Genomic DNA, 20,820 nt, shown 5'->3' on the forward strand with positions numbered 1-20,820 from the left:
CCTCACCCTCACCGATGGCACCTTCACCCTGAGCGCTGCCTGCGTGCCAGCCCTCCCACACCTCCTCCTCCTCCTCCTCCTCTCCCTACACCTCCTCTTCCTCCTCCTCTTCTCCTCCTCCTCCTCCTCCCCCTCCTCCACGGGCCTTTTGCAGGCTGCCAAGTGAAGATGCATTTGCCGGGCTGCGCGCTCCAAAAGTTGATAATTCCCCTCCAGGCAATTAAAAGGAAGCCATTTCTCCTCAATCAGCCGTATTTGAATATGGAAATGATTTTTAATTACTCAGAGTCAATATCATTTTATCACCGAAATGTGTTTGAACGAGGTTCGCCGTATTTGCAGGGCGTCTAATAAGCTGAATGCAAATTCTCTGCGATTCACGCTTTTTAAACCTTCTGATGAGCGAGGCAAGGTGCTGCCCTTTGAAGGTTTCATTCCCAGGCTCCTGACAGGGGCACGAAATGCCAGCCGTTCCCTCCTGCCACGGCTGCCACGGCAGGGGCCGGGTGGGACACGGACGTGGCAGGGGCCACCAGCCTGGTGGGGACACAGGGACAGAGACTGCTCCTTCCCCGAGCGTGGCCGTCCCCGGTTTGCCTGGCCCCGAACATGCCCTGGGTCAGCTCCGCACGGAGCTAATGACAGCTCGGCAGCGTTAGATCCCCGGCTATTGTCTCCTGATTAATTTGCTAATTATGTTCTGCTTTTATCCAAGGGGCCTGGCGGCGGTGCGAAAATGTCAGGCACTTGTTTATGCCCCGGGTTGCTGGCGGAGTGACAAAGGCAGAGTCCCACAGGAGCCACGCGTAACCTGGCCCTGCCGGCTCCGGCATCACCGCCCCACGGCTCCCACGGGGCTGGGACCGAGCTGTCGCCTCTGCCACCGCCGTCCCCAGCAGCCCCGGGCCTGTCCTTTTGCCTGTGCCTCGATTTCCCCGCAATGGTGGGGGCTGAAAATAGCCAGAGCCATCTCCCTGCAGGCTCCAGGGGTGGGGAGCGCTGGCACGGCGGTCCTCAGTGCCACCACGCCATGGCAGGGACCGACTGCCCGTGGCTGCGGTCCCTGTGCCTCCACGGGGGCGTCACCAAGGGGGTGCAAAGCACACAGCACCCAAGGCAAAGGGCACCGGGGACAGCATTGCCCCCATTTCCCGCTCCCTCCTGCATCCCACGCATCCCAGTTCACAGCTTACTGGGAGGCACTGGGGCTCCAGCCGCCGTGGGGAGAGGCCCCTGCAGATGCCAGCCCCTTGCTGAAAAGGGGACAGGGGATGTGGCCGAGCGGCTTCCCAACATCCAGCCTCTGGGTTTTCCTGCTGCGAGAAGCCATGAGGTGTCGGCGTTGAACACCGCGCGCCTGCAAGGCCCGAGCAGCCGAGATAACATCCCCGCTGCCGGCTTCAGCCGGGGCTTCTGCAGCCCTCATGTATATTAATCGAGATGAATATTTATGCCAAGTTTCTCGCTCTTGAGCGGTTGCTCGTGTGCAGGCGCGCTCCGGCTACCGCTGCCCCTCGGGGTGGTGAAATGGCTCCGGTGGCCGGAGGCTGCGGGCAACCCCGCGGTGGGAATGGGCAACAACTGGGATGGGCAGGCAGCAGGCACGGCGGGCTGTGGGCTTGCTCCTTGCCAGGCTGCTCTGGCTCCGGGAGGATCTCCCAGCACGTTGGGATCCGCAGGGATTTATCCTCTCCAAACCCCCGGGATGGAACAGGGATGCTTTCTGGTGTGTGGAGACCCGGAGGTGAAAATGCCATCGGTCTCCCCTGCACTGGTTTCCCACCGATGCCGTGCTCATCCCTTGATCCCACAGGTCCAGGAGGCAGCCTCTGCATAGCAGAAACTCTCCCAGTTTCTCCCAGTTCCTTCCAGAAATGCTCCCCGGCAGGCCCAGCCCAGCACTTCCAGTCCTTCGTGCTGCCCTGCCTTGTGCCACGGCATCATCTCCGCGTTGGCGCAGATGGACACGGATCAGCCCCATCCCTCAGCGTACAAAGTGCCTGGAAAAATCCAAATGAAGACGCCGAGCTGAAACAGATCTTCCCGGGCACATCGGCCGCGTCCGTAGGTCTGGGAGCCGCCGAGGATGGGCTGCTGGCCACACGGCTGCGGCAAGCGCTCCTCCATCCGTAACAAAGCCCACAGTGAAATTTATTCCAGAGCCGATTCCTATCCTTCCTCTTCTCCTCATGGCACGGGCTGCCCTCACTCCTTTCCCTTTGCTTTTCTCCCTGCCACCGCTAGCAGGAAACTTCACGTGAAGGTTCCTCAGAGGTGAGCAGTGGCCGCGGGCAGATGGTGTGGGGACGGTCCCTCCGTCCTGGTGCTGGGCACCAAGCGACTGGCGAAGGCTCCTCCGCCGGCACTTACTGCCTCTTCCCATTAGAGCAGATTATTTTGCCAACCAGACTTTCCTATTTACCGCGGCTTTTGTTTTTCCACTGGAGCAATTCGCAGCGAAGTTTACGGGAAGCGATTCAGACAGGCGGCTGCGGTTACCAGCTTCTCGGGGGCTGCCTTCTGCTCCCGTCTCGCCCCGTGGTTGGAGCTGAGATGCTCCTGCTAAGCCTTTCTGAAAAGCTGCTGCTCCGTGCCCTGCGCGGGGGAGACGAGCCCTGGGGATCGGGCCCATGGGGGGCTATGGGAGGTTGGGGGCTGGTTGCAGCATCCCCACATCCCCCTGGCTGAGAGCTGGACTTTCTCTGTTCCGTGAATCCTCATCCAGGGCCGGGCAGGGAGTAGCTGCCACCTTGGTGACTCCCTCCTGTCCCTGATTTCTGTGCCAAATGAAGGGGAAATAAGAGCCACGGGTTGGAAAAGCAACAGTGCCGGGTGCCTCGGGACCCCCTGGCCGGTGATGGGGGCTCAACCGGTCCGTGCCCGGTGCTGGCCATCCCGGCAGTGCCCGTGCCTGCGGCGGTGGCTGCTGTTAGCCGTGGCGGCGGCAGCACCAGCATAATGATCGTGGCGGCACCGGGGACCTTGTGTCAACCTGGCGGGTTATTATTGCCTTAATGGACAGGTCTAATTCCCATCCAGCAGGCAAAGCCCTGGTGTTACAACCTCCGCACGCGCGGGCGCTGCACTAATTATGCCCTGTGAGCTGCTCTGCCTGCGCTGACACCCACCCCCCCCCACCCCCCCGAATCTGCGGGCACCAATGACGCTGAGTTTTCCCCATGTCCCAGCAGTTCACAGGGGTGAGGAGGATGCGGGGGGCTCTGGGCGCTCGCACGGATCACCGGGGAGATGCTTTGTTTTGGTTGGGGGGTCTCCAGTGCCTTCCCCAGCTCTGCCTGACCCAGAGGGCTGGGGGGGTCGCTGAGAACCCCTCTTGCCTTGCTTCGGGCTGGGGGCACAGCCGGCGGTGGAGCTCAGGCTGCGGCTGGGGGGAGGTTTGCAGGGATGCAGCAGCAACAAGCAGCTACAGAGAGCACCCAGTTGTCCTGGTAACAGTGGGTGCCTCTGGCTCCCGCAGCTCGGCCCCCCCCCAGCGCCAGAGCCCTCCGGTCCCTCCTTGCCGCGAGCAGGGTCCCACCGGGAGCAGAGGAGGCTTCTGGCAATGCTGCCTGCCTCGGGGGGCCTGGGGCGGGGGGGTGATGAGGAGGATGGAAGTGACTCCATCGCTGGAAGGGCAGCAGCAGGCAGAGGGTGACGTTGTGGGCAGGACCACGGGCCGTGGCCAGGCCTGGTGGCATGGGGGTCTCGCAGGACAGAGGGATGCAAGCCAGGCTGTGGCACTGGGGCCAGGGCAGAGCCCAAAGGCGCTGCGCAGGCAGCACCCCCTGCATCGCATCCCGCATCACATCCCCCATCGCATCCTGCATCACATCCCGCATCACATCCCGCATCGCATCCCGCGTCGCTCGCAGGGCAGCAGTAGCTGGTGACAAGCGATGCGTTCGGAAATTTGGAAGTCTATCAAGCGTGCAGCCCTATTCGGCTGCGGGAGCAAATACCTCGCGGGAAGCAGAGAGTGCGACCCAGAGAGCCGTGGGTCTGGGGATCGCCCTTCTGCTGAGCTGCCGCTGCCGCGATGATCTGTATTTACAGAGACGGGTTCTGGAATATCCTCCGGTTATGTCTGAGCTAATGATGCTTTTTCTCCCTGGGATAAAGAACAGCCCGAGAAGCTGGTGTGCTTTCTCTCGGCCTTGACCCAGAGGGGATGAGTGTCTGTCTGGGGACGCCGGGTCGGGCACTGGCAGGCTGCGGGGGAGGACTGGGAAAAGGGAACACCGGGGAGGGAGGGAGCTGAAGGGCACAAAGGGCTTGGGTGGATCCGAGCCTGCACTTCCAGCGGAACTGGGCTGGATTAGGGCTGGAGCTGAGCCGCAAGTCCCCAGGGTGCTGAGCACTGGTCCTTGGTGGTGCCTCCTGCTAAAGGGCTTCTACCTCTGTCATGCCTGGCCCCAGACAGGGGCTGCCCGGAGACCTGTGCCCCCCCCCGGGACTGAGCACAGCGCACCCGGGGCACACAGCAGGATGTGGCCACCGAGATGGGCAGGGGGGCAACGGGAACATGCTGCGTTTCCAGCTGTGCCACTCCCGCAGCGTGGCAGCGAGGCCGTGCCACATCCTGCTGGGCACCTCACTGTGGGGCTGGGGCTCGGTGACAATGACACCCCGTGCCCCCCAAGCCAGGGCTCCCCGGCTCTGCCCTGGGCAGGATCTGGGCTGCAGAGAGGCCCCTGTGCCGGCTGCTCTCAGTTGCCCATGGGCCACTAAGACGGTCAGGTTCATCCCGTCCCTGCACAGCCTGCAGCTTGGCAGCCCCCACTAACCACCACCGTGGCTCTGGGATGTGACGTCCTCCGTGTCACACACACTCGTGACACGTTTGTGCAACTGTAGGGTGTGCCAGCCCCATTTCTCACCCAGGTCTCCCTGCATCCCACATCCCAAACACACCACGCCAAGGCCTTGCACGTGTGCGCAACACGGCTGCTGGCAGGGAGCACACGTACCTTGCACAGGGGCGTGCCATGCACTGGTGTGTGCACCCACCGCTGTGCACGCGTGCACTGCCCACGCACCAGCGAGCACGGACGGACCCCTTGTGTGCACGTGTGAACGCCCCGGCCCCGCACACGCACACACACGGCCCGCGCCCCTGCACGCGTGAAGCCATGCACGCCTGTGTGGGCACACGCCAGCCCCACACCCTCACACGCATGCACACACACACACACCCCCCCTCCGGGACCACAACACGCGTGTGCACACCCCATCCACATGTGTGCAGTCCACCCCCCCCGTGCATGCACGACCCCCCCCCTCCGCCGTGTTCACCCCTTCCGCCCTCCCCCCCCCCCCCCCCCCCACCGCTGCAGCATCCCGGGGGTCACCTTCCCCCCCCCCACCCCGCACCGGGGGCGGCGGCGGTGCAGCGGCGGCGGGGGAGGGGGGCACCCACCTCCTTCCCGTTCCCCCCCCGCCCCCGGCCTCCTTAAGGCGGCCCCGCCGCCGCGCAGGCTCCCCGCCATGCCCGGTGCTGTCACACCGCCCCGCGCCCGGCGCATGCAGCAAGTGCCCGAGCCGCGCGCGCCGCCGCCGCCGCCCCCCCCCCCCCGCCGCCGCCACCGGGGCCCGGCGTGCCGCGCGCCCGCTCCCGGCCCCGCGCGCTCCCGCCGCTGCCGCCGCCGCCGCGCTCCCCCGGGCGCGCCCGGGCACCGGCTGCCGCCGCCGCCGCCGCCGCTCGGGGATGGCCATCCCGCTGCACGCCGCGCCGCGCCGGGGCTACACGCGCTGCTGACGGAGCGCAGGTAAGGGCGGCGGCGGGGGGGGGACGGACACCCTCCCCCCCCCCCCCCCTCCGGTGCACCGACCCCCCCACACCCCCTCCACCGATGTACCCCCCCCTTCCCGGTGCACCGAGCCCCGAGGTGCGGTGCGCTCCGCTTCACACACACACACCCCCCCTCCTTCCGCGGCGCAGCGGGGGCGGCAGCTCGCCGGGGATGCGGGATGCGGCGGCCGGTGCTGCCGGTTGGCAGAGCCCCCGTTCCGCCGTGTGTGCCCCCCCCCCCCGCCACCCCCCGCCTTTCACACCCCCGGCCAACTTTCCTGCTCCGGCGGCGGGGCTACGGTGCCGGGGAGTTCCAGCCGCGCCGCGGTACCGACGGTGGCCGGTGCTCGGTGGCCGGTGCGGAAAGCGGCATCCCCGGGGCGGCCCCGGCCCTGCCTGGAAGTTGCGCGGGGCTGCGGCGGCGGGGCGGGCTCGGAACCGGGGCTGGCTGAGAGCGGCGGCATGACCGGGGCTGCCGGTCCCCTCCTCCGGGGCTGCCGGTCCCCTCCCTGGGATGCCAGTCCCCTTCTCCGGGGGCTGCCGGTACCCTGCACAGGGTGCTGGTCCCCTCCCCGGGGTGCGGGTCCCCCCCCTCCCCGCCAGCGGTGCCAGGGGCTCCGGCAGCCCCAGGGTGGAAGGGCTGCACGCGTGTCGGTGGGCACACGCATGTCGCTGGGCACACGTGTGGCACCGCGGTGTGTCATACAGCGAGGCCGCGGGTGCCAGGCTGCCTGCTGGCATCTCTGCCAGCCCCGGTGCGGGCACACGTGTGCCTCCAGCCCGGCACGCGTGGGTGCTCGGCGGGTTGGGCTCCCCACGCCGTCACCCCTGGCCCCGAGCCCCAGGGGATCAGCAGGCACCGGGCGGCGTGGGCAGGCGTGTTGGCAGAGCCCCGGCAGCAGGCGGGCGGTTTCGCAGCTCTCCCCTGCGTGGGGGCTTTGTTCGGTGCCAGCGTGGAGGGCTGCGGGGACACCCCACCCCATCCCCCCCCCCCCCCATGCCACCGCCGTCCTGCTGGGGCGAGCAGCACCCGGGGACCGTGGGCGTGCAAGCAAGGGCACACGTGGGCGCCCAGCGTGTGCCGGTGCGGGCACGTGCGGCGTGCAGGTGGCAGCCGGGTCTTGGGGGGGAGCTGCTTGCTTTCCCAGGGGACCCACGAGCCTTGGGGTTCATGGCAAGGAGCGGTGCCACGTGTGCCCGCGCGTGTGCCCACGCGGGTCACTTGTTGAAGCAGGGGGAGGTTTTCCCGCAGCCCCGGCCGGCGCGCAGGGTGCGTGTGCTCCGCGCCCGCATGGTCGGCGCCGGGGGCTTACGGCAGCGCAGCGTGTGTGAACAACCCTTTGCTTTTCTAGGTCATGTCACTACTGCCTGTGCTGGATGGTGCCTGGCAGCCCGGGCCGCCGGTGACGTGGGGAGGTGGCCCCGGGGTGGCCGGGCTGGCTTGCGGCAGAGCATCTGGTTGGGGTTTTGGCCGGGCGGTGCCGATGGCTGGGGTGTGTGTGGAGCCGGTGGCACGGGGCTGGCGCGGAGCCGTGGCACTGGGAGAGCTCCCGGTGGGCGGCGGGGCGGTTGTTTGGGACTGACCTGTCCCCCCTTGAAGGTTGGGGTGGCGGCTGAGCCCAGGAGGGCTCGTAAGGAAGGATCCGGCGCGTGGGCTCCCACTGGGTGCCCGTGGGGAGGAGCGGGGTGGCACGGCTGTCGTCACCATCACCCGCCTGCCCTCCGGCCGCCCTCCTCGGGGAGGCTCGGTGCCCCGTCTCCCAGCAGGGTTCGTTACCAGTGGCACCGACGGCGGCGGATGCTGGAGTTGGCCGTTGGGGCAGTGCCGGTCCCTCTGTGCCGGAGCCCGGAGCCTGGCAGCGTCTTCTCTTCGAGGCCTGCCTGGAAGCTCGTCAAGCCTTGTCACCAGCCCCTGCTTTGATCCAAGGAGTCTGCAAGGAGCCAGGATCCTACAAATTTGGTCTGAGCTGAAGGGAAATGGATACGGAGCTGGCACCGTGGGCGGTTTGCGCTCCAACCGGCAGCTGCGTGGCAGAGGTGCTCCATCGCCGGCTGGGAAGATGCTGCCTGCTCTTCTCCACGCTGCTGAGGACCTCTGGCAGCGCGGCTCTTCTGCCTGGTGTGACACCTCCACCGTGCCGGTGACAGGCATTGGGCCAGGGGTGCCAGGCTCTTCCTGGAGACCTGTGGTGGGCTCTGCCCTCCCCGGTGGGCTCGTGGGCTGCGGAGAGCCCTGCCCTGGCACCAACCTCCCGCACAGAGGAGCGGGAATAGATGGATTTTCCTTCACCTGGGCCATTCCCGTTGCTGCCAAGTCCTTGTGCCCTGGGCTGGGCGCTCTCCAGGCTGGGTGGGGGATGACAGGACAGGCTCCCCGTGCCCCCATGCCCAGAGGAAGATGGTGGATGGACACACAGACCACGGGATGAGCCGCTAGCCTGGTCCCTCACACAGCCCTCGGGGCTGGGCTACTGTGACGCCTCAATGCTTCTCCACGGGAATTTGGACCGAGGCCCTGCAAACTCATTTCCTACCACGGTGCCATCCTCTAATGGGGACGGGGCTGGCTCCGGGCCACCCAGCTCGGTTGGCAAATGTCAGAGGCTCCGTAGCTCCTCGGTGCTCGCAAGGGCCATCGTGTCCCCCCCGCTCTCATCCCGTCTGTTCGTTCTTGATGTCCTCCAAGAGCAGGATGGAGCCAGGCCCCTTCTCCTCCTCGGGACATCTCGGAGGCTCCCGGCGGATCTGGATTTGGCTGAGATGGTGGGTTAGAAAGAAAGATAAAATCCCCCTCCAGCGTGAGCACACATCCGGGCTGCCACCCCCTGCTGCCACCCCCGGGACACGGGCCCCCCGTTTGGATCCCTCCTGGAGCTCTCAGCCCCCCATCCCTTTGCCCTACGGTTCCGGGGCAGGATGGAGCTGATGGAGAAGAGGGAGCCACATTCCAGCAACATGGAAACTACTCGGAAGAGGCCGTGTGAGAGCGGCAGGAGCAGCCTCAGCTGCTGCAACCCCTGCGGGTGCCCTGCTGCGGGGAGGGGGGGGCTCGCCTCCAGGGACCCCCGCAGCCACGGAGGGGGAGGCAGCACACGCTGTTCCCTGGCAGAGCGTAATCCCTAATCCCGGAGGAGATTTCACTGTGCTGTCTCTCGGCCTTGCTTTTGGAGTGGAGTTTTACCAACAGCAGTTAAGTAAAATAAATAAAAAGGCCTGTGCTTGCCAGTGCTAGCGAGGCTGAGCCAGTGATTGGCAAAGCGGCACCATTAATTACAGCTCGGTGCTGCTGCCAGCCTGCCTGCTTCAGGAAAGGTGGTGGCAGCGCGCCGGGGAAGCCAGAGGGAGAGGGGGAGTGCGTGAGGAAGGGGGGAGATGTGGGAGAGAGGAAGGGGGGCGGGGGGGGGGGAAACGTGGTCCCGGGTGCCGGGTGGGTTGTGCCACGGCGGGTGGAAGCGGCTCCGATACCCCTCTCCCCACCGAGCGCCTGTGCGTACACGGGAACCCACGCTTGCACACGCGTGTGCACGCAGGCGCTTTGCAGGAAGCTGTGTTTTGCATGGCGGAGGTGGGGGGGGCGAGGGCTGAAGGCTGTAGTCGTGCTGGAGTTACTCAGGCAGTTTCGCCCGGTGATGCTCGCAGCGTTAATTAGTCGGCAGAGAGGCTGTGTGGGTGCTGCCGAGGGCCGGGCAGGGCTCGGTGCTGCGGGTCCCTCGCAGGGCGGCGAGGGCTGAGCGTGGAGGTGGCGGAGGCGGCTTTGAAGTTTCCGGATGCCTTTGAACAGCCGGTGAAGATCCTGGAAATTGGAAGGTTGTGGACTCACCCGGCGGGAAGAGCTCGTTACGGCACTTTGTTCGTCGGCAGCACCTCTGGGCAGGCAGGGATGTGCTCCCGTGGGATGGAGCTCGTTCCGAGGCCCCATGGCCATGCCATGCCGTGCCGTGCCACGCTGCTGGCCAGGCTGCTCCTCCTCAGATGACGTGTCCTTTCAGCAGAGACCGAGGCTGTTCCCACCATCATTCAACACCCAGAACTGCCCGGCCCTTCCTTACCCTTGTCCCGAGCCATCCTCGTGTTAGGAATTCTCATGGATAGCAGCTTTTCTACAGCCTATTAAAAGAACACTGTCGGGTTAAAAACCGTGTCTCTTAAAACCCAAATCTCCTTTACTTTGCTATTAATCGTTTCTCAGATTACTAATGCCAGCGGGGTTTAGTGCTGCCCGTTTATCACTTTTGGGGCTGCTTGGCTGTTTCTGGCTTTGCTCGACCGGAGAGAGGCGGCTGCGGCCGAGCCGAAGCGCGATGGTGTGGAGCCGGGAGCTGCCATGCCGGGAGGATGGAACCGGACCAATTCCCTGCCGAAATCCCCGTTCACGTGAAGCATCTTCAGGGAAACAACCTGTTCGTGCGGCGTGAGCAGGGCTGGCGTGGAGCGGTGCCTCCTCCTGCCACGCCACGGCTGCCGGGGAGGGAGAGGCGAGCCCCGGTTGGATCCTGCCGGTCACCGGAGCCAGGAGGGATGCGATGGCAGCGACGGGAGAGAGACCGTGCTGAGGATGGGGGAGCCTGGGATGTCACTTCTGTACAGTGGCTTCCCGGTTCTGCGGTGGCTCTTTAAAAGCTTTAATTAAAAACCCACCCCCTTCCCCGCGCCCGAGCGTGGGAACAAAGGCAAATGGAAGGGGCTGGAGCGGGTGGCTCTGGCGGGTGCTGGTGCCAGCCTGTGCCAGCCCTGCTCCGGCTGCCGTCCCCGTCGAGGAGCAGCCACTCCGCCAGCAGCCCAGCAAGGCGGTTGGGTGCAGCGGGTCCCCGGGGGCAGCCGGTGTCCCCCCCCATCGGTCCCCCCGGCGCTGCCGGGATGCGGGCGCTGATGCCAGGCGGTTTCTCCCACGTGGACCACATTTCGGAGGGACGATGGGCAGCGGGGCTGTGCCCTGGCACCCCGGCGAGGCCGGGCTCGCTCTTGCCGGAGCCCACGGACGGCGACGCTGCAGGGGACGAGGTCCTCGCCGCGGTGCCAGGTAGGGGGTGACGGTGGTGGCCTCTCCTCGAGCCGCTCGGCAGCTCCCCGCCGGGTGACTCGGTGCCCCAGACATTAAATATCTTCTCGGGGCCCAGCTTTGCAGCTCGATGAAATATTTTCACTGCAGCAGCAACAGCAAGCGCTGCAGGGAGCGGGGCTGGTGCTGAACGAGCTGTATCAGATTTGCTCTGCTCTTAACGAGCCCTGGCCTTCGGCAGCAGCTCCGGCGCGATGCCGGGCTCTCGACAGCCACAGTGGCTTTTTTTTTTTGGGGGGGAGGGGGGGAGGCTCCCCATGGTCTAGAGCACCTGGGTCTGGCACAGCACCGTGTTTAAAATGTGGGGAGCCCGGGGAAACGTGGCAGAGGGGCTCTCCGGTTGTGCCTGTCCCCGCCAGGCTTTTCAGCAGCCCGTTAGCCCCAGCGGTAGCCACGCTGGCACACTGGGCACCGGCAGGAGCCGGGCGGGAGGGATGAGCGGTTGGCGGTGCCGGAGCATCCCTCCTCGCTGCTCCCGGGCGAGGGAAGCAAGCACCATCTTGTGTCCCTGCCAGGCTGCGGGAGCCCCGGGAGCTCGCTGCAGAGCAGCAGCGTGTCCCTGCCTGACCTCCTCCTCCTCCTCCTCTGCCTCCTCTTCCTCTTCCTCCTCCTCCTCCCCCCATCCCCGGCTCTCCCAGAGCAGTGGAGGGCTGGGACTCTCCGGGGGACCCCAGGTTTTCACTGGATGCTTGAGGAGCATCAGTGGGGGATGTCCGTGGGGCTCCCCACTCTAACCCCCTTTGTCTCCCTGCTGCCACGGGTAGGGGGGGTCTCCTGTTGAATTCCCCGGGGTCTCCCCGGGGAGAGAAGTGGCTGCAGGAAGGTGGGGTTTTCTTTTGCCCCAGATCCCCCTGCTTACATCGGGGGGGTTCTGCCAGGATCCAGCCCCAGGTTTGGCTGCTCCCACTGGCTCTATCCCAGCCCCTTTCTCCCCATGCCCCCGTGCCGCTGGTGGGGGCCGGCTGCTGACACCGAGCCCCCGCACTCCTGGGGTGGCAGGAGCCAGCGCCAGCCTGTTGCATGAGAACCGGGTTATTTTTAGCTCTCTAATGTGCCCGTCGTGGCTTCGGCGCAGGCTCAGCCGAGGCTCAGGCTCCCTCCCTGACAAATAAGGGGATGCCCCGCTGCCGGGGCCTCGGCCAGGAGTGATTTGGGAGCAGAAGATGTTGTTTGGGGATGGAGAAGGGCATCCCTGCGTCGTGCCGAGCGCTCGGCATCCCCCACGCATGGCTGGGAGCGAGGACCTCGGTGATTTTGGAAATCAATCTCTGGAATGGCATCCTTCCCCTGCGGCCACCTCCTGAATGTCCCTTGCTGTCCCCAGGGCTGCCCCCTTGCCGATGCTGGCCCAGCGGAGCGGTGCCGACACGCGTGCGGTGGCCTTGGCCTCTGTAGAGCCACACTCCGGTCCCACTTAATAAGGCCACTGCATGCATTATTTTATTAATGAGTTATTAAAAAGCTATCCACGGCGATGCTGCTGCGTACCCGGCATGGTGTCCAAGAAATATGTACTTTTAACGATTGCTCGCCCCGTGCTGGGCTCTTGCGGCAGGTTGGGGGGATACCATGCTGTTGGGGTGCCCGTGCACCCCCAGCACATCACCCCGGGCTCCTCTGCTGAGCAGCCGGCCTGTCCCTGTTGTGCTCCGGGGCACCAACAATAGCTACGAGGCTTTTTATAGCCCCGTCTGGGCAGAAGCTGTTTGGTGGCTCCTTGCCCAGGTTGTGCTTGGCCAGCTCTGGCGGGTGAGCCGAGGGCAGGGGGGGGGGATGCTGCAGTGGGGGCCCACCGGTTGTGGGGTAGGAGCCAGGTCTGTGCTCTGGTGGTTTTGGGGTACAGTCCCCAGTCCGTGCTGCGTGGTCCCTGGCCTGGGGGCTGCCTTGGCACAGCCTGGGGGACAGGGCAGGGGTCTCCAATGGCTGTCCCCATCCTGCAAGGTGGCAGCTGGGGACATGGACCAGCTGGGATGGCTGCTGCCATGCGGGCTGGGGCTCGGAGCTGGGCACTGACCCCCCCGGCACAGCGGGGAGCCCGCAGCAGCGTGCTTCCCGGTAAGCATCTGTCTGTCCGTCTGTCTGTCCCCAGGGCAAATGCCATAGGATGACCGCTGCTGGTCCCCTCTTACTGGCTGTGATATCGTCTCTCCTGTGGCTCACGCGGGGCTTTGACCCGGCTCCCAGCGCCTGCTCCGCTCTGGCCTCCGGCGTCCTCTACGGCTCCTTCTCCCTCAAGGACCTCTTCCCCACCATCTCCTCCGGCTGCTCCTGGACCCTGGAGAACCCCGACCCCACCAAGTACTCGCTCTACCTCCGCTTCAACCGGGAGGAGCAGGTCTGCACCCACTTCTCGCCCATGGTGCTGCCGCTCGACCACTACCTGGCCAACTACACCTGTGACCCCCGCGGCGAGGCCGCCAGCCCCCCGCCCGCCGGCCAGCGGCCGGAGGAAGAGGAGGAGGAGGAGGAGGAGGAAGCCGAGCTGGAGCTGTGCGAAGGCGCCGGACCCTTCACCTTCCTCCATTTCGACAAGAACTTCGTGCAGCTCTGCCTGGCGGCCGAGCCCGAGGCGGCCCCCCGCCTCCTGGCCCCCCAAGCCCTGGAATTCCGTTTCGTGGAGGTGCTGCTCATCAACAACAACAACTCCAGCCAGTTCACCTGCAGCGTGCTCTGCCGCTGGCTGGAGGAGTGTCTGCAGGCCCCCGGCGCCCGCCGCTGCGGCTTCACCCACGCCGGCTGCAGTTGCCAAGCGGAGAGCCCCCCGGCCCCCCGGCGTAACGGCACCCGGCACGTCGCCCGTGCGCCCCCCACGCCGCCCGCCGCCGACCCCGCCGGCTGCTGCCCCACCGACCTGCATTCTGCGAATGCCAACGATTTCGACCTGCCCGAGGTCCCGCACGGTGAGTGGGGTGCAGGGGGGGAGCCCCGGGAGCAGGACCCTGCTCTGTGCGTGCTTCCCGGGGGGGCGAGCTGTCTGTCTGTCCGTGGGGCAAGGGGGCTGTGCCGTGGGTGAATCCTGCCCGTGCGCCGCACTCCCCAGGGCAGGAGGGTGTGAATTTGGCACTGTGCACGGAGCAGGGAAGCCATGGAAAGGATAAATCCTGCCTGTGCACACTCCATGGGGCAGGAGGGTGCAAATCAGGTGCTGTGCATGGAGCAGGGAAGCCATGGAAAGGATAAATCCTGCCCGTGCACGCTCCCTAGGGCAGGATGGTGCAAATCGTGTGCTGTTCACGGGGCAGGGAAGCCATGGAAAGGACGAATCCTGCTTGTGCACACTCTCCAGGGCATGAGTGTGCAAAATAGGTGCTGTGTACGGGGTGGGGAAGCCATAGAAAGGATAAATCCTGCCCACGCATCACTCCCTGAAGCAGGATGGTGCAAATTGGGCACTGTTCACAGAGCAGGGAAGCCATGGAAAGGATAAATCCTGCCCGTGCACACTCCATGGGGCAGGAGGGTGCGAATTGGGAACTGTGCACAGTGCAGGGAAACCATGGAAAGGATAAATCCTGCCTGTGCACACTCCATGGGGCAGGAGGGTGCAAATCAGGTGCTGAGTACAAAGCAGGGAGGCTGTGCCATGGATGAATCCTGCTTGTTCACGCTCCCTGGTGCAGGAGGGTGCAAGCTGGATGCTGTACATGGATCAGGGAATCTGTGCCGTGGATGAATCCTGGCTGTGCAGGCTCCCTGGGGCAGGAGGGTGCAAAGTAGGCACTGTGCACGGAGCAGGGAAGCCATGGAAAGGATAAATCCTGCCCGTGCACACTCCCTGGGGCAGGATGGTGCGAATTGGGCACTGGACATAGAGCAGAGAGGCTGTGCCATGGATAAATCCTGCCTGTGCACGCTCCCTGGGGCAGGATGGTGCAAACTGGGCGCTGCGCATGGAGCAGGGAAGCCATGGAAAGGGCAAATCCTGCCCACGCACACTCCCCGGAGCAGGAGGGCACAAACTGGGTACTGTGCCCGCTCCCAGCTCCAGGTGCCTCTCGCCCAAGCAGTGGCCAGGCTCAGTGGAGCCACAGCTCGCCCTGCCCTGGCCACGGGCTGGCCGGTCCTGTTAGCCCTGCTCCCCGCTGCACTGGCCCTGGCTGGTTGCCCGTGGTTTCTCTGGCACAGCCCGGGGGCCTCGCTCGCTGCCTCCCCGGCGCTGGGGCTGCTGCTCGCCTGACTGCGAGCCCGGAGCAGGAGCCCTGTCACTCTGCATTGGTGGAGACGTGGAAAACAATTTGCAGGTAAAATGACCCTTTCCCGTGGCAAATTACCCTTGACTGCTGCAGCCCGGGCGCTTGTTATTCCAGGCAGGATGTCACGGCACGGCGGCACGGTGCGGCCGGGCTATTAACCAGGCGGAATGAAGCCATTTGCTCGTTACGGAATTGCAGGAACCTCAAGTGAAGATAAAGCTGCCGTGCTGCCCTGCACCCTGGGCACCGGGGTCGGGCTGCCCGTGGAGGGGAGTCACCTCGCCCAAGCGCTCCCTTCACCCACGGGGCATCTCTGCCCAGCCCAGCGAGGTGATACAGGGGTTTGGGGACACATCTGGCCAGATGTTCCTCCTGCGCCAGCCCCGGGTGATGCACGGGAAGGAGCAACTTAGTTGTGTGGGGTCTTTATCCAGCAGATTAGGTGGTGGCGATGAGCTGTGGGTATATATATAATTTCATTGGGCTTTAGCATTTATTCCAGGACTAAATGTCATTACGGGCAGATCCCCCGACTAAATCCCTGGTCCGTTACAGCCGCAGGGTTATAAATCGCCTCATCCCGAGGGGAGCTGCTTGAGCTGATTTTATTTGGTTTTTTTTTTTTTTTCTTCTTTCTTTTCCCCTTTCAGTGCAACTCTGCATGGACGATTAAGAGCTCAGTGCCGGGTTCAGGTGCCATCCTTGAGCTCAGGCTGGTTCTTTGCCGTGGGCACCCAGGGATGCTGCAGGGGCCGACACCCGCTGTGTCCTGGGGCTGCTGGCGTGGAGCAGGGCTGGAGGATGCATCCTGCACCTCCTCATGGAGATTTGGTGGGGGTTAATGATGCTGAGGATGGCTCAAAGAGAGGATGCCGGGCCCGGTGGTGAAGAAAGGGGGGTCCCCACGGACCTGGCACGCTTGGGCACCGAGCTGCCTGCCGCCTCTCCGCAGACCAGCGTGCCAACCGGCAGCAAGGGCGAGAGCGTGAACTGCCCGCTCCTTCCCCCAAATTACATTTGACATTCAATTAAAACCTGGAGGCGCCCGGAGGTACAATGTTATTGCGGCGCCGGAGCCGCAAGGGTAACGCGCTGCCTCGGCCGCCCCGTGTGCCGCACCGCTGCCAACCGGCGCGGCCCCCGCACCGCCATCCCCCCCCCCCCACACACCCCCGGCCCTCCGCCTGCATCACCGGGGCTGGAGCACAGAGCGCCCTTCATGGCAGCGAGGGGGGGGTCCCGGGGCTCCCACCTGGCCTCCCCCCCACCCCGGGGGTGGAGAATGGCTGCCTTTCAGGGTGGCGGTGGCAGGCAGGGCTGAATGGCGCCTGTGAGCCCAGCCTTGGCGGGCGCCCAGCGCTGATCTCACCGGTTCTCCTCCGCCGAGCGCCGCAGCCGCGGGGCGACACGGGGGCTGGCACTCGCCCAGCCGCTCCACGGGCCTCCCCGCTGCCAGCCGTGACGGTGGCACCGGGGTCCCCGTTCCCTCCCCCCCCCCCCCCCTCACCGTCCCCTCCGTGGCACGGCTCTCCCGTGGGGCAGGGGGAGATGCAGCCCTGGTGCAATGCGGGCGGAAAGCATGGATGGGGATGGGGTGGAAACTTTGCGGGGTGACAGCGGGCACACGGCAGGCATGCAATGGGGGGGGGGGGGTCTTTGGAGGAGGTGAAGCCCCACAGAGACTGTAGCTCTGGGGCCGAGTGGTTCCAGCTCTGGGGCTGCATTTCCCCTTGCCCCAAACCCATCACCCTTCAGAAACCAGCCCCCGGGGAGGCGATGCTGGGACTGGGTCACCGCTGCTGGCTAGCAGGGACACAGCTGGCCTCGGGGCGGGGGGGGACATCCTGGGGTCCCCAGAAGCCCCCCCTGCCCTCGCAGCCCAGTAGCTACGGTGGGATGCTGGGGGGGACCCCCGGGGCAGGACGGGGCGGGGGTGCCGGGGCGGTGGGTGCCGGGCATGGCCGCAGCCGCCCTGCGGTGACAGCCAGGGATTTAGTGCTCTCAGAAGGAAATTGAATTTGGTGTCTCTGTCGAACACAGCCGAGGAGAGCGCCCTCGTATATCCTCGGGATTTATGGTTATCCCCGGCCGCTCGCCGTGACGTGCCTAATTCTGCCGTGCCGCTCAGGGGAGCGGGGTGGCCCCGCAGGGAGCTCGGCCCCGCAGCCAGACAGACCCCCCCAGGGCAGCCTCCCAGGGTTCCCCCGCACCCCCCGTGCCATGGAGCAGGATGGACGGGGACAGGAGCTGGGGGTACCTGCCTGCACCGGTGGTGACGGAGGAGCCCGGGCAGGGGTTAACGCTGGGTTGAAGGCAAAAGTCAGTAAATTTGGGTCTGGTTTACGGCACTAATAAGTGTCAGCGCAGGCAGCGCTCCCTGCCTGGGGCTCCTATATCATCTCTGTGCGTTGCAAGGGGAGCCGCAGGGTGCCCAAAGCATGGCTGGGGGCTCCCCCGCCAATGCCAGGTGTCCCCACGTCACCTCCCCACCATCCCTTGGGGACATCGCTGTGCTTGGCTGGCAGTGCCAGGGCAGCTCGGTGAGGCGGCTGTGGCATCCCTGGCTGCTCTCCTGGGTGGCACAGCGGTGGAGAGCCTGTGGTATTTTGGGGGGGGCCACGTGCCTGGGGTGGCATTGATGGTGCCCAGGGGAGTCCCCGCTAATTCCCACTGACAGCAGCAGCCCCGGTGTCGTGCCCAGGGTGAGCACCGGGAAGTTCCCTGCGTCCTGCCCCCCGTATGGGGACAAGGGACCCTGCTGCAGGGCAGGGAGGTGGCCCCGGGGGGTGTGGGGGAGGCCGGGGAAGGCGTCCCCCCTGCGCCCGCAGCTGTACCTCCCCGCCGAGCCCTCCACATGCCAGTTAATTTCACGCCAAGTGCTCTTGATGGATCTCTTGTTATTTTTGGTGAGCCGAGCCATAAATTTGTGCCACCTCACTGCAGCAAGCTGTTAAGTGGGGACGGGAGAGCACCTCTGCCCAGCTCGGCGGGGGCACGGGCACCCGGCCACACTGGGGACGTGGCACCCTGAGCCGTGCTCCCACCACAGCCCCTGTGATGGGGGGGGGGGGGGGGGGGGAGGGTGTGTGACGTGTTTGGGGGAGCTGTGGCACATTTTGGGGGGTCTGTGAGTGTGTTCTGCTATGCTCAACCATCTCTTGCCTTTGGGGATGCCACGCGGTGCTCAGTGTGGGGCCAGGCATCCCTGTGTGCCCCCCTGCAGTGTTCCTTGACCCGCGGTAGCCCGTCCCCATCCCTGTCCCCTGCCCACTCTCACCGGAGTGCTTCTCTTTTCCAGGCAATGCGGTCGAGGAGAACCAGAAGGTGAAAACTCAGTGGCCACGGTCGGCGGACGAGCCGGGCGTCTACATGGCCCAGACAGGTACTGGCGCTGCCCCGGGGTGGGGACAGACACAGGGTGCTGGTGGCACTGGGCTCGGATGCCTGGCCACGGGCAGGGGCGATGGAGACGGAGCGACTGCCTTTGCTTCCTGCCCACGGACCGACTTAATTTGCTCCATTTATATATTTTTCCTTTACACCTTCCTCCGAGGGTTGTAAAGCAAAAGCAAAAAAAAAAAAAAAATAATCCATTAATTGTTTCGTTCAAATGTATTTATTTGGAAAATCCATCTGGGTAATTTGAGCGCGCGGCTCCCCCCTTCCCAGCCCCCCCCCACCTCTGATTTATGGTGGGAGGGCTCGGAGGCGAGCGGGAGATGGATGAGCCCCGGTGCTGGGAGAGGAGCTCTGCTCTGTGTGCCTGGCATGCAGATCTCCTCCCGGCCACGCTCGGGTGCTCACGGGGGTCCTGCACCCTGGTCCGCATCCTGCACCCCGGGGGGCTACCAGGCAGATTGTGGGGTGACCCTGAGGGTGACACAGTCTGGCCCCCATGTCCCTGTGTGACACGGAGCAGCCACCCCGCCCCGCAGCCTTCACCCTGCCTGTCTCCAGGACAAATTGTCCCCTTCGGAGCCCTCCTGCGTATATTCCTTTTTAATTTAAACTGATGGCCTTTTCTTCTGGCCTGTCCAATAGCTTCAGAGACATCATCAAGCTTAATAAGGGCTGGGTTGTTGTAAATGTCAATGCTGTGCCTGGGTGGGGAGAAGGAGCTGTGTCGGGCTGCCCCGGCTGCTCCGGGGGGATGCTGTCCCCCCTTGCCAGGTGTGATCCCGTGCCCTGACCCCCTTCTCCACGTACAGCTAGCACTGGGTCCAGATGGTGGCATGGGCTCCTGCCCCCTGCTTATGTCCTTGGTGTCATCCCTGTCACCCGTGGCACCTTGTCCTCATCCCTGTGCTTCTGGGTGCTGTGTGGCCACTTTCCCGTCCCCTGTGGGTGCTCCACTTGTGGGACACCCCCTCCCCGGGGCAGTGGCCGGCTCTCAGGCTGGGTGTCTCCCACAGGGGACCCGGCGGCTGAGGAGTGGTCCCAGTGGAGCGTCTGCTCCCTGACGTGCGGGCAGGGCTCCCAGGTGCGGACACGCTCCTGCGTCTCCTCGCCCTACGGGACGCTGTGCAGCGGGCTGCTCCGGGAGACGCGGACCTGCAATAACACGGCCACCTGCCCAGGTACGGGGGGGCATGGGGACATCGGGGAGGGGGGCTTCGCTGCCAGCTGGGGGGTGCCCACCGCTGGCTGGTTTCTGGGTTGGTGCCCAAAGCGGGCAGGCGGCTGGGGAGAGTGGGGACACACGTTGCTGGGGGGTCTCTGGGGGTGTGGGGTCTCTTGCAGGTGAGGGGAGGGCGCTGGGGGTGTACGAGGAGGGTGGCTCTGTGTGGCGGTGCTGTCCTGGAAGCCCATCTCACTGTGTCCAGGCATCGCTGGAGGTCCTGTTGGCATTGCCCCATCATCTCGCCTTCCACACTCTGCCAGCTCTTGGGAAACCAAGCTGGGGGAGGCGTCTAGAATGGGTGCCCCAGTGCCCCATCCCATCCCATCCGTCCTCACCACTCCTGCTGCTGGGAGTTTTGCCCTGGGAGCAGCTCGGCCGGTGGCCCCTCTCCATACTCCCTCCCGGCAAACTCAGGGCTTGCCCAGGGTGTCTCTGAGGCTTTGTGCTGGGGGAGAAGTGGGGGCTGGAGCCTGCGCCGGGGGACTTGGGGCCAGGCAGTTGCCTGGACCAGTGTGATGGGGGGGTCCCCACTCGTGCGGGGCAGGAGTGGGCTGAGCTGTCCGGTTCTTCAAGGCAGGTCGTGGGCAGGAGCAGGCAGGCGGGATACTGGGGGTCTCACTGGTCTTATACTGGCCTGTTTGTCCATTGTCTGTGGTGGCATCTGTGGGTCTTACGTGGGATGCAGGGAATTGGCAGGGTGCTGTTGCGGTGGCCAGGCTGCCCTGTGTGAGCCTGGGAAGCTTCGGGGGCTTTGGACCCCCAAAATACGTGGGTGCCCCCTCTCCTCTGTACCAGGGGGGTGTTGCCCTGTCCCAGGCCTCCAGGGACATGGCAGCTCGCGGAGGAGCATCCTTTAGGATGCGTGTGCGCCGTGCTGGTCCCTGCTCCCTGCCCAGGTGAGCTGAGCTCCCGTGGGTGTGAGGGGTCCAAGGGGTGGCCATGACCAGCGTTGGGACGAGCTGGGCTGTGTGTGGGTGCAGGGCGGGGGGACACGCACCGCCGGTGCTGAGACCCCAAAGGGGAGACTGGAGCAGGGCAGGGGATGGCACCGCTGCCCACTCAGGGCCCTTGGGGTTCAGATTTGGGGGTGATGGTGGGGCAGCCGATGCTGGCAGGACATGGAGGGGACCGTGCCTGGCTCTGCTGCAGAGCCCCAGCC

At 65.3% G+C, this 20,820-nt stretch overlaps 1 protein-coding gene across 1 annotated transcript in view; it reads left to right on the forward strand.

Annotated features, from left to right (window-relative positions):
* Window positions 1-8,242: 8,242 nt before the first annotated feature.
* ADGRB2 (adhesion G protein-coupled receptor B2) overlaps window positions 8,243-20,820 on the forward strand; it is a 25,381-nt gene continuing 12,803 nt past the window's right edge. Inside the window, 5 exon segments of the mRNA XM_074162252.1 lie at window positions 8,243-8,427; window positions 8,430-8,551; window positions 12,937-13,747; window positions 18,339-18,422; window positions 19,453-19,617. Coding sequence (XP_074018353.1) covers window positions 8,340-8,427; window positions 8,430-8,551; window positions 12,937-13,747; window positions 18,339-18,422; window positions 19,453-19,617 — 1,270 coding nt within the window. The 5' untranslated portion in view covers window positions 8,243-8,339.

Source organism: Numenius arquata, chromosome 21 (genome assembly GCF_964106895.1).
Source record: "Numenius arquata chromosome 21, bNumArq3.hap1.1, whole genome shotgun sequence".
In the NCBI taxonomy this organism is placed as follows: Eukaryota; Metazoa; Chordata; class Aves; order Charadriiformes; family Scolopacidae; genus Numenius; species Numenius arquata.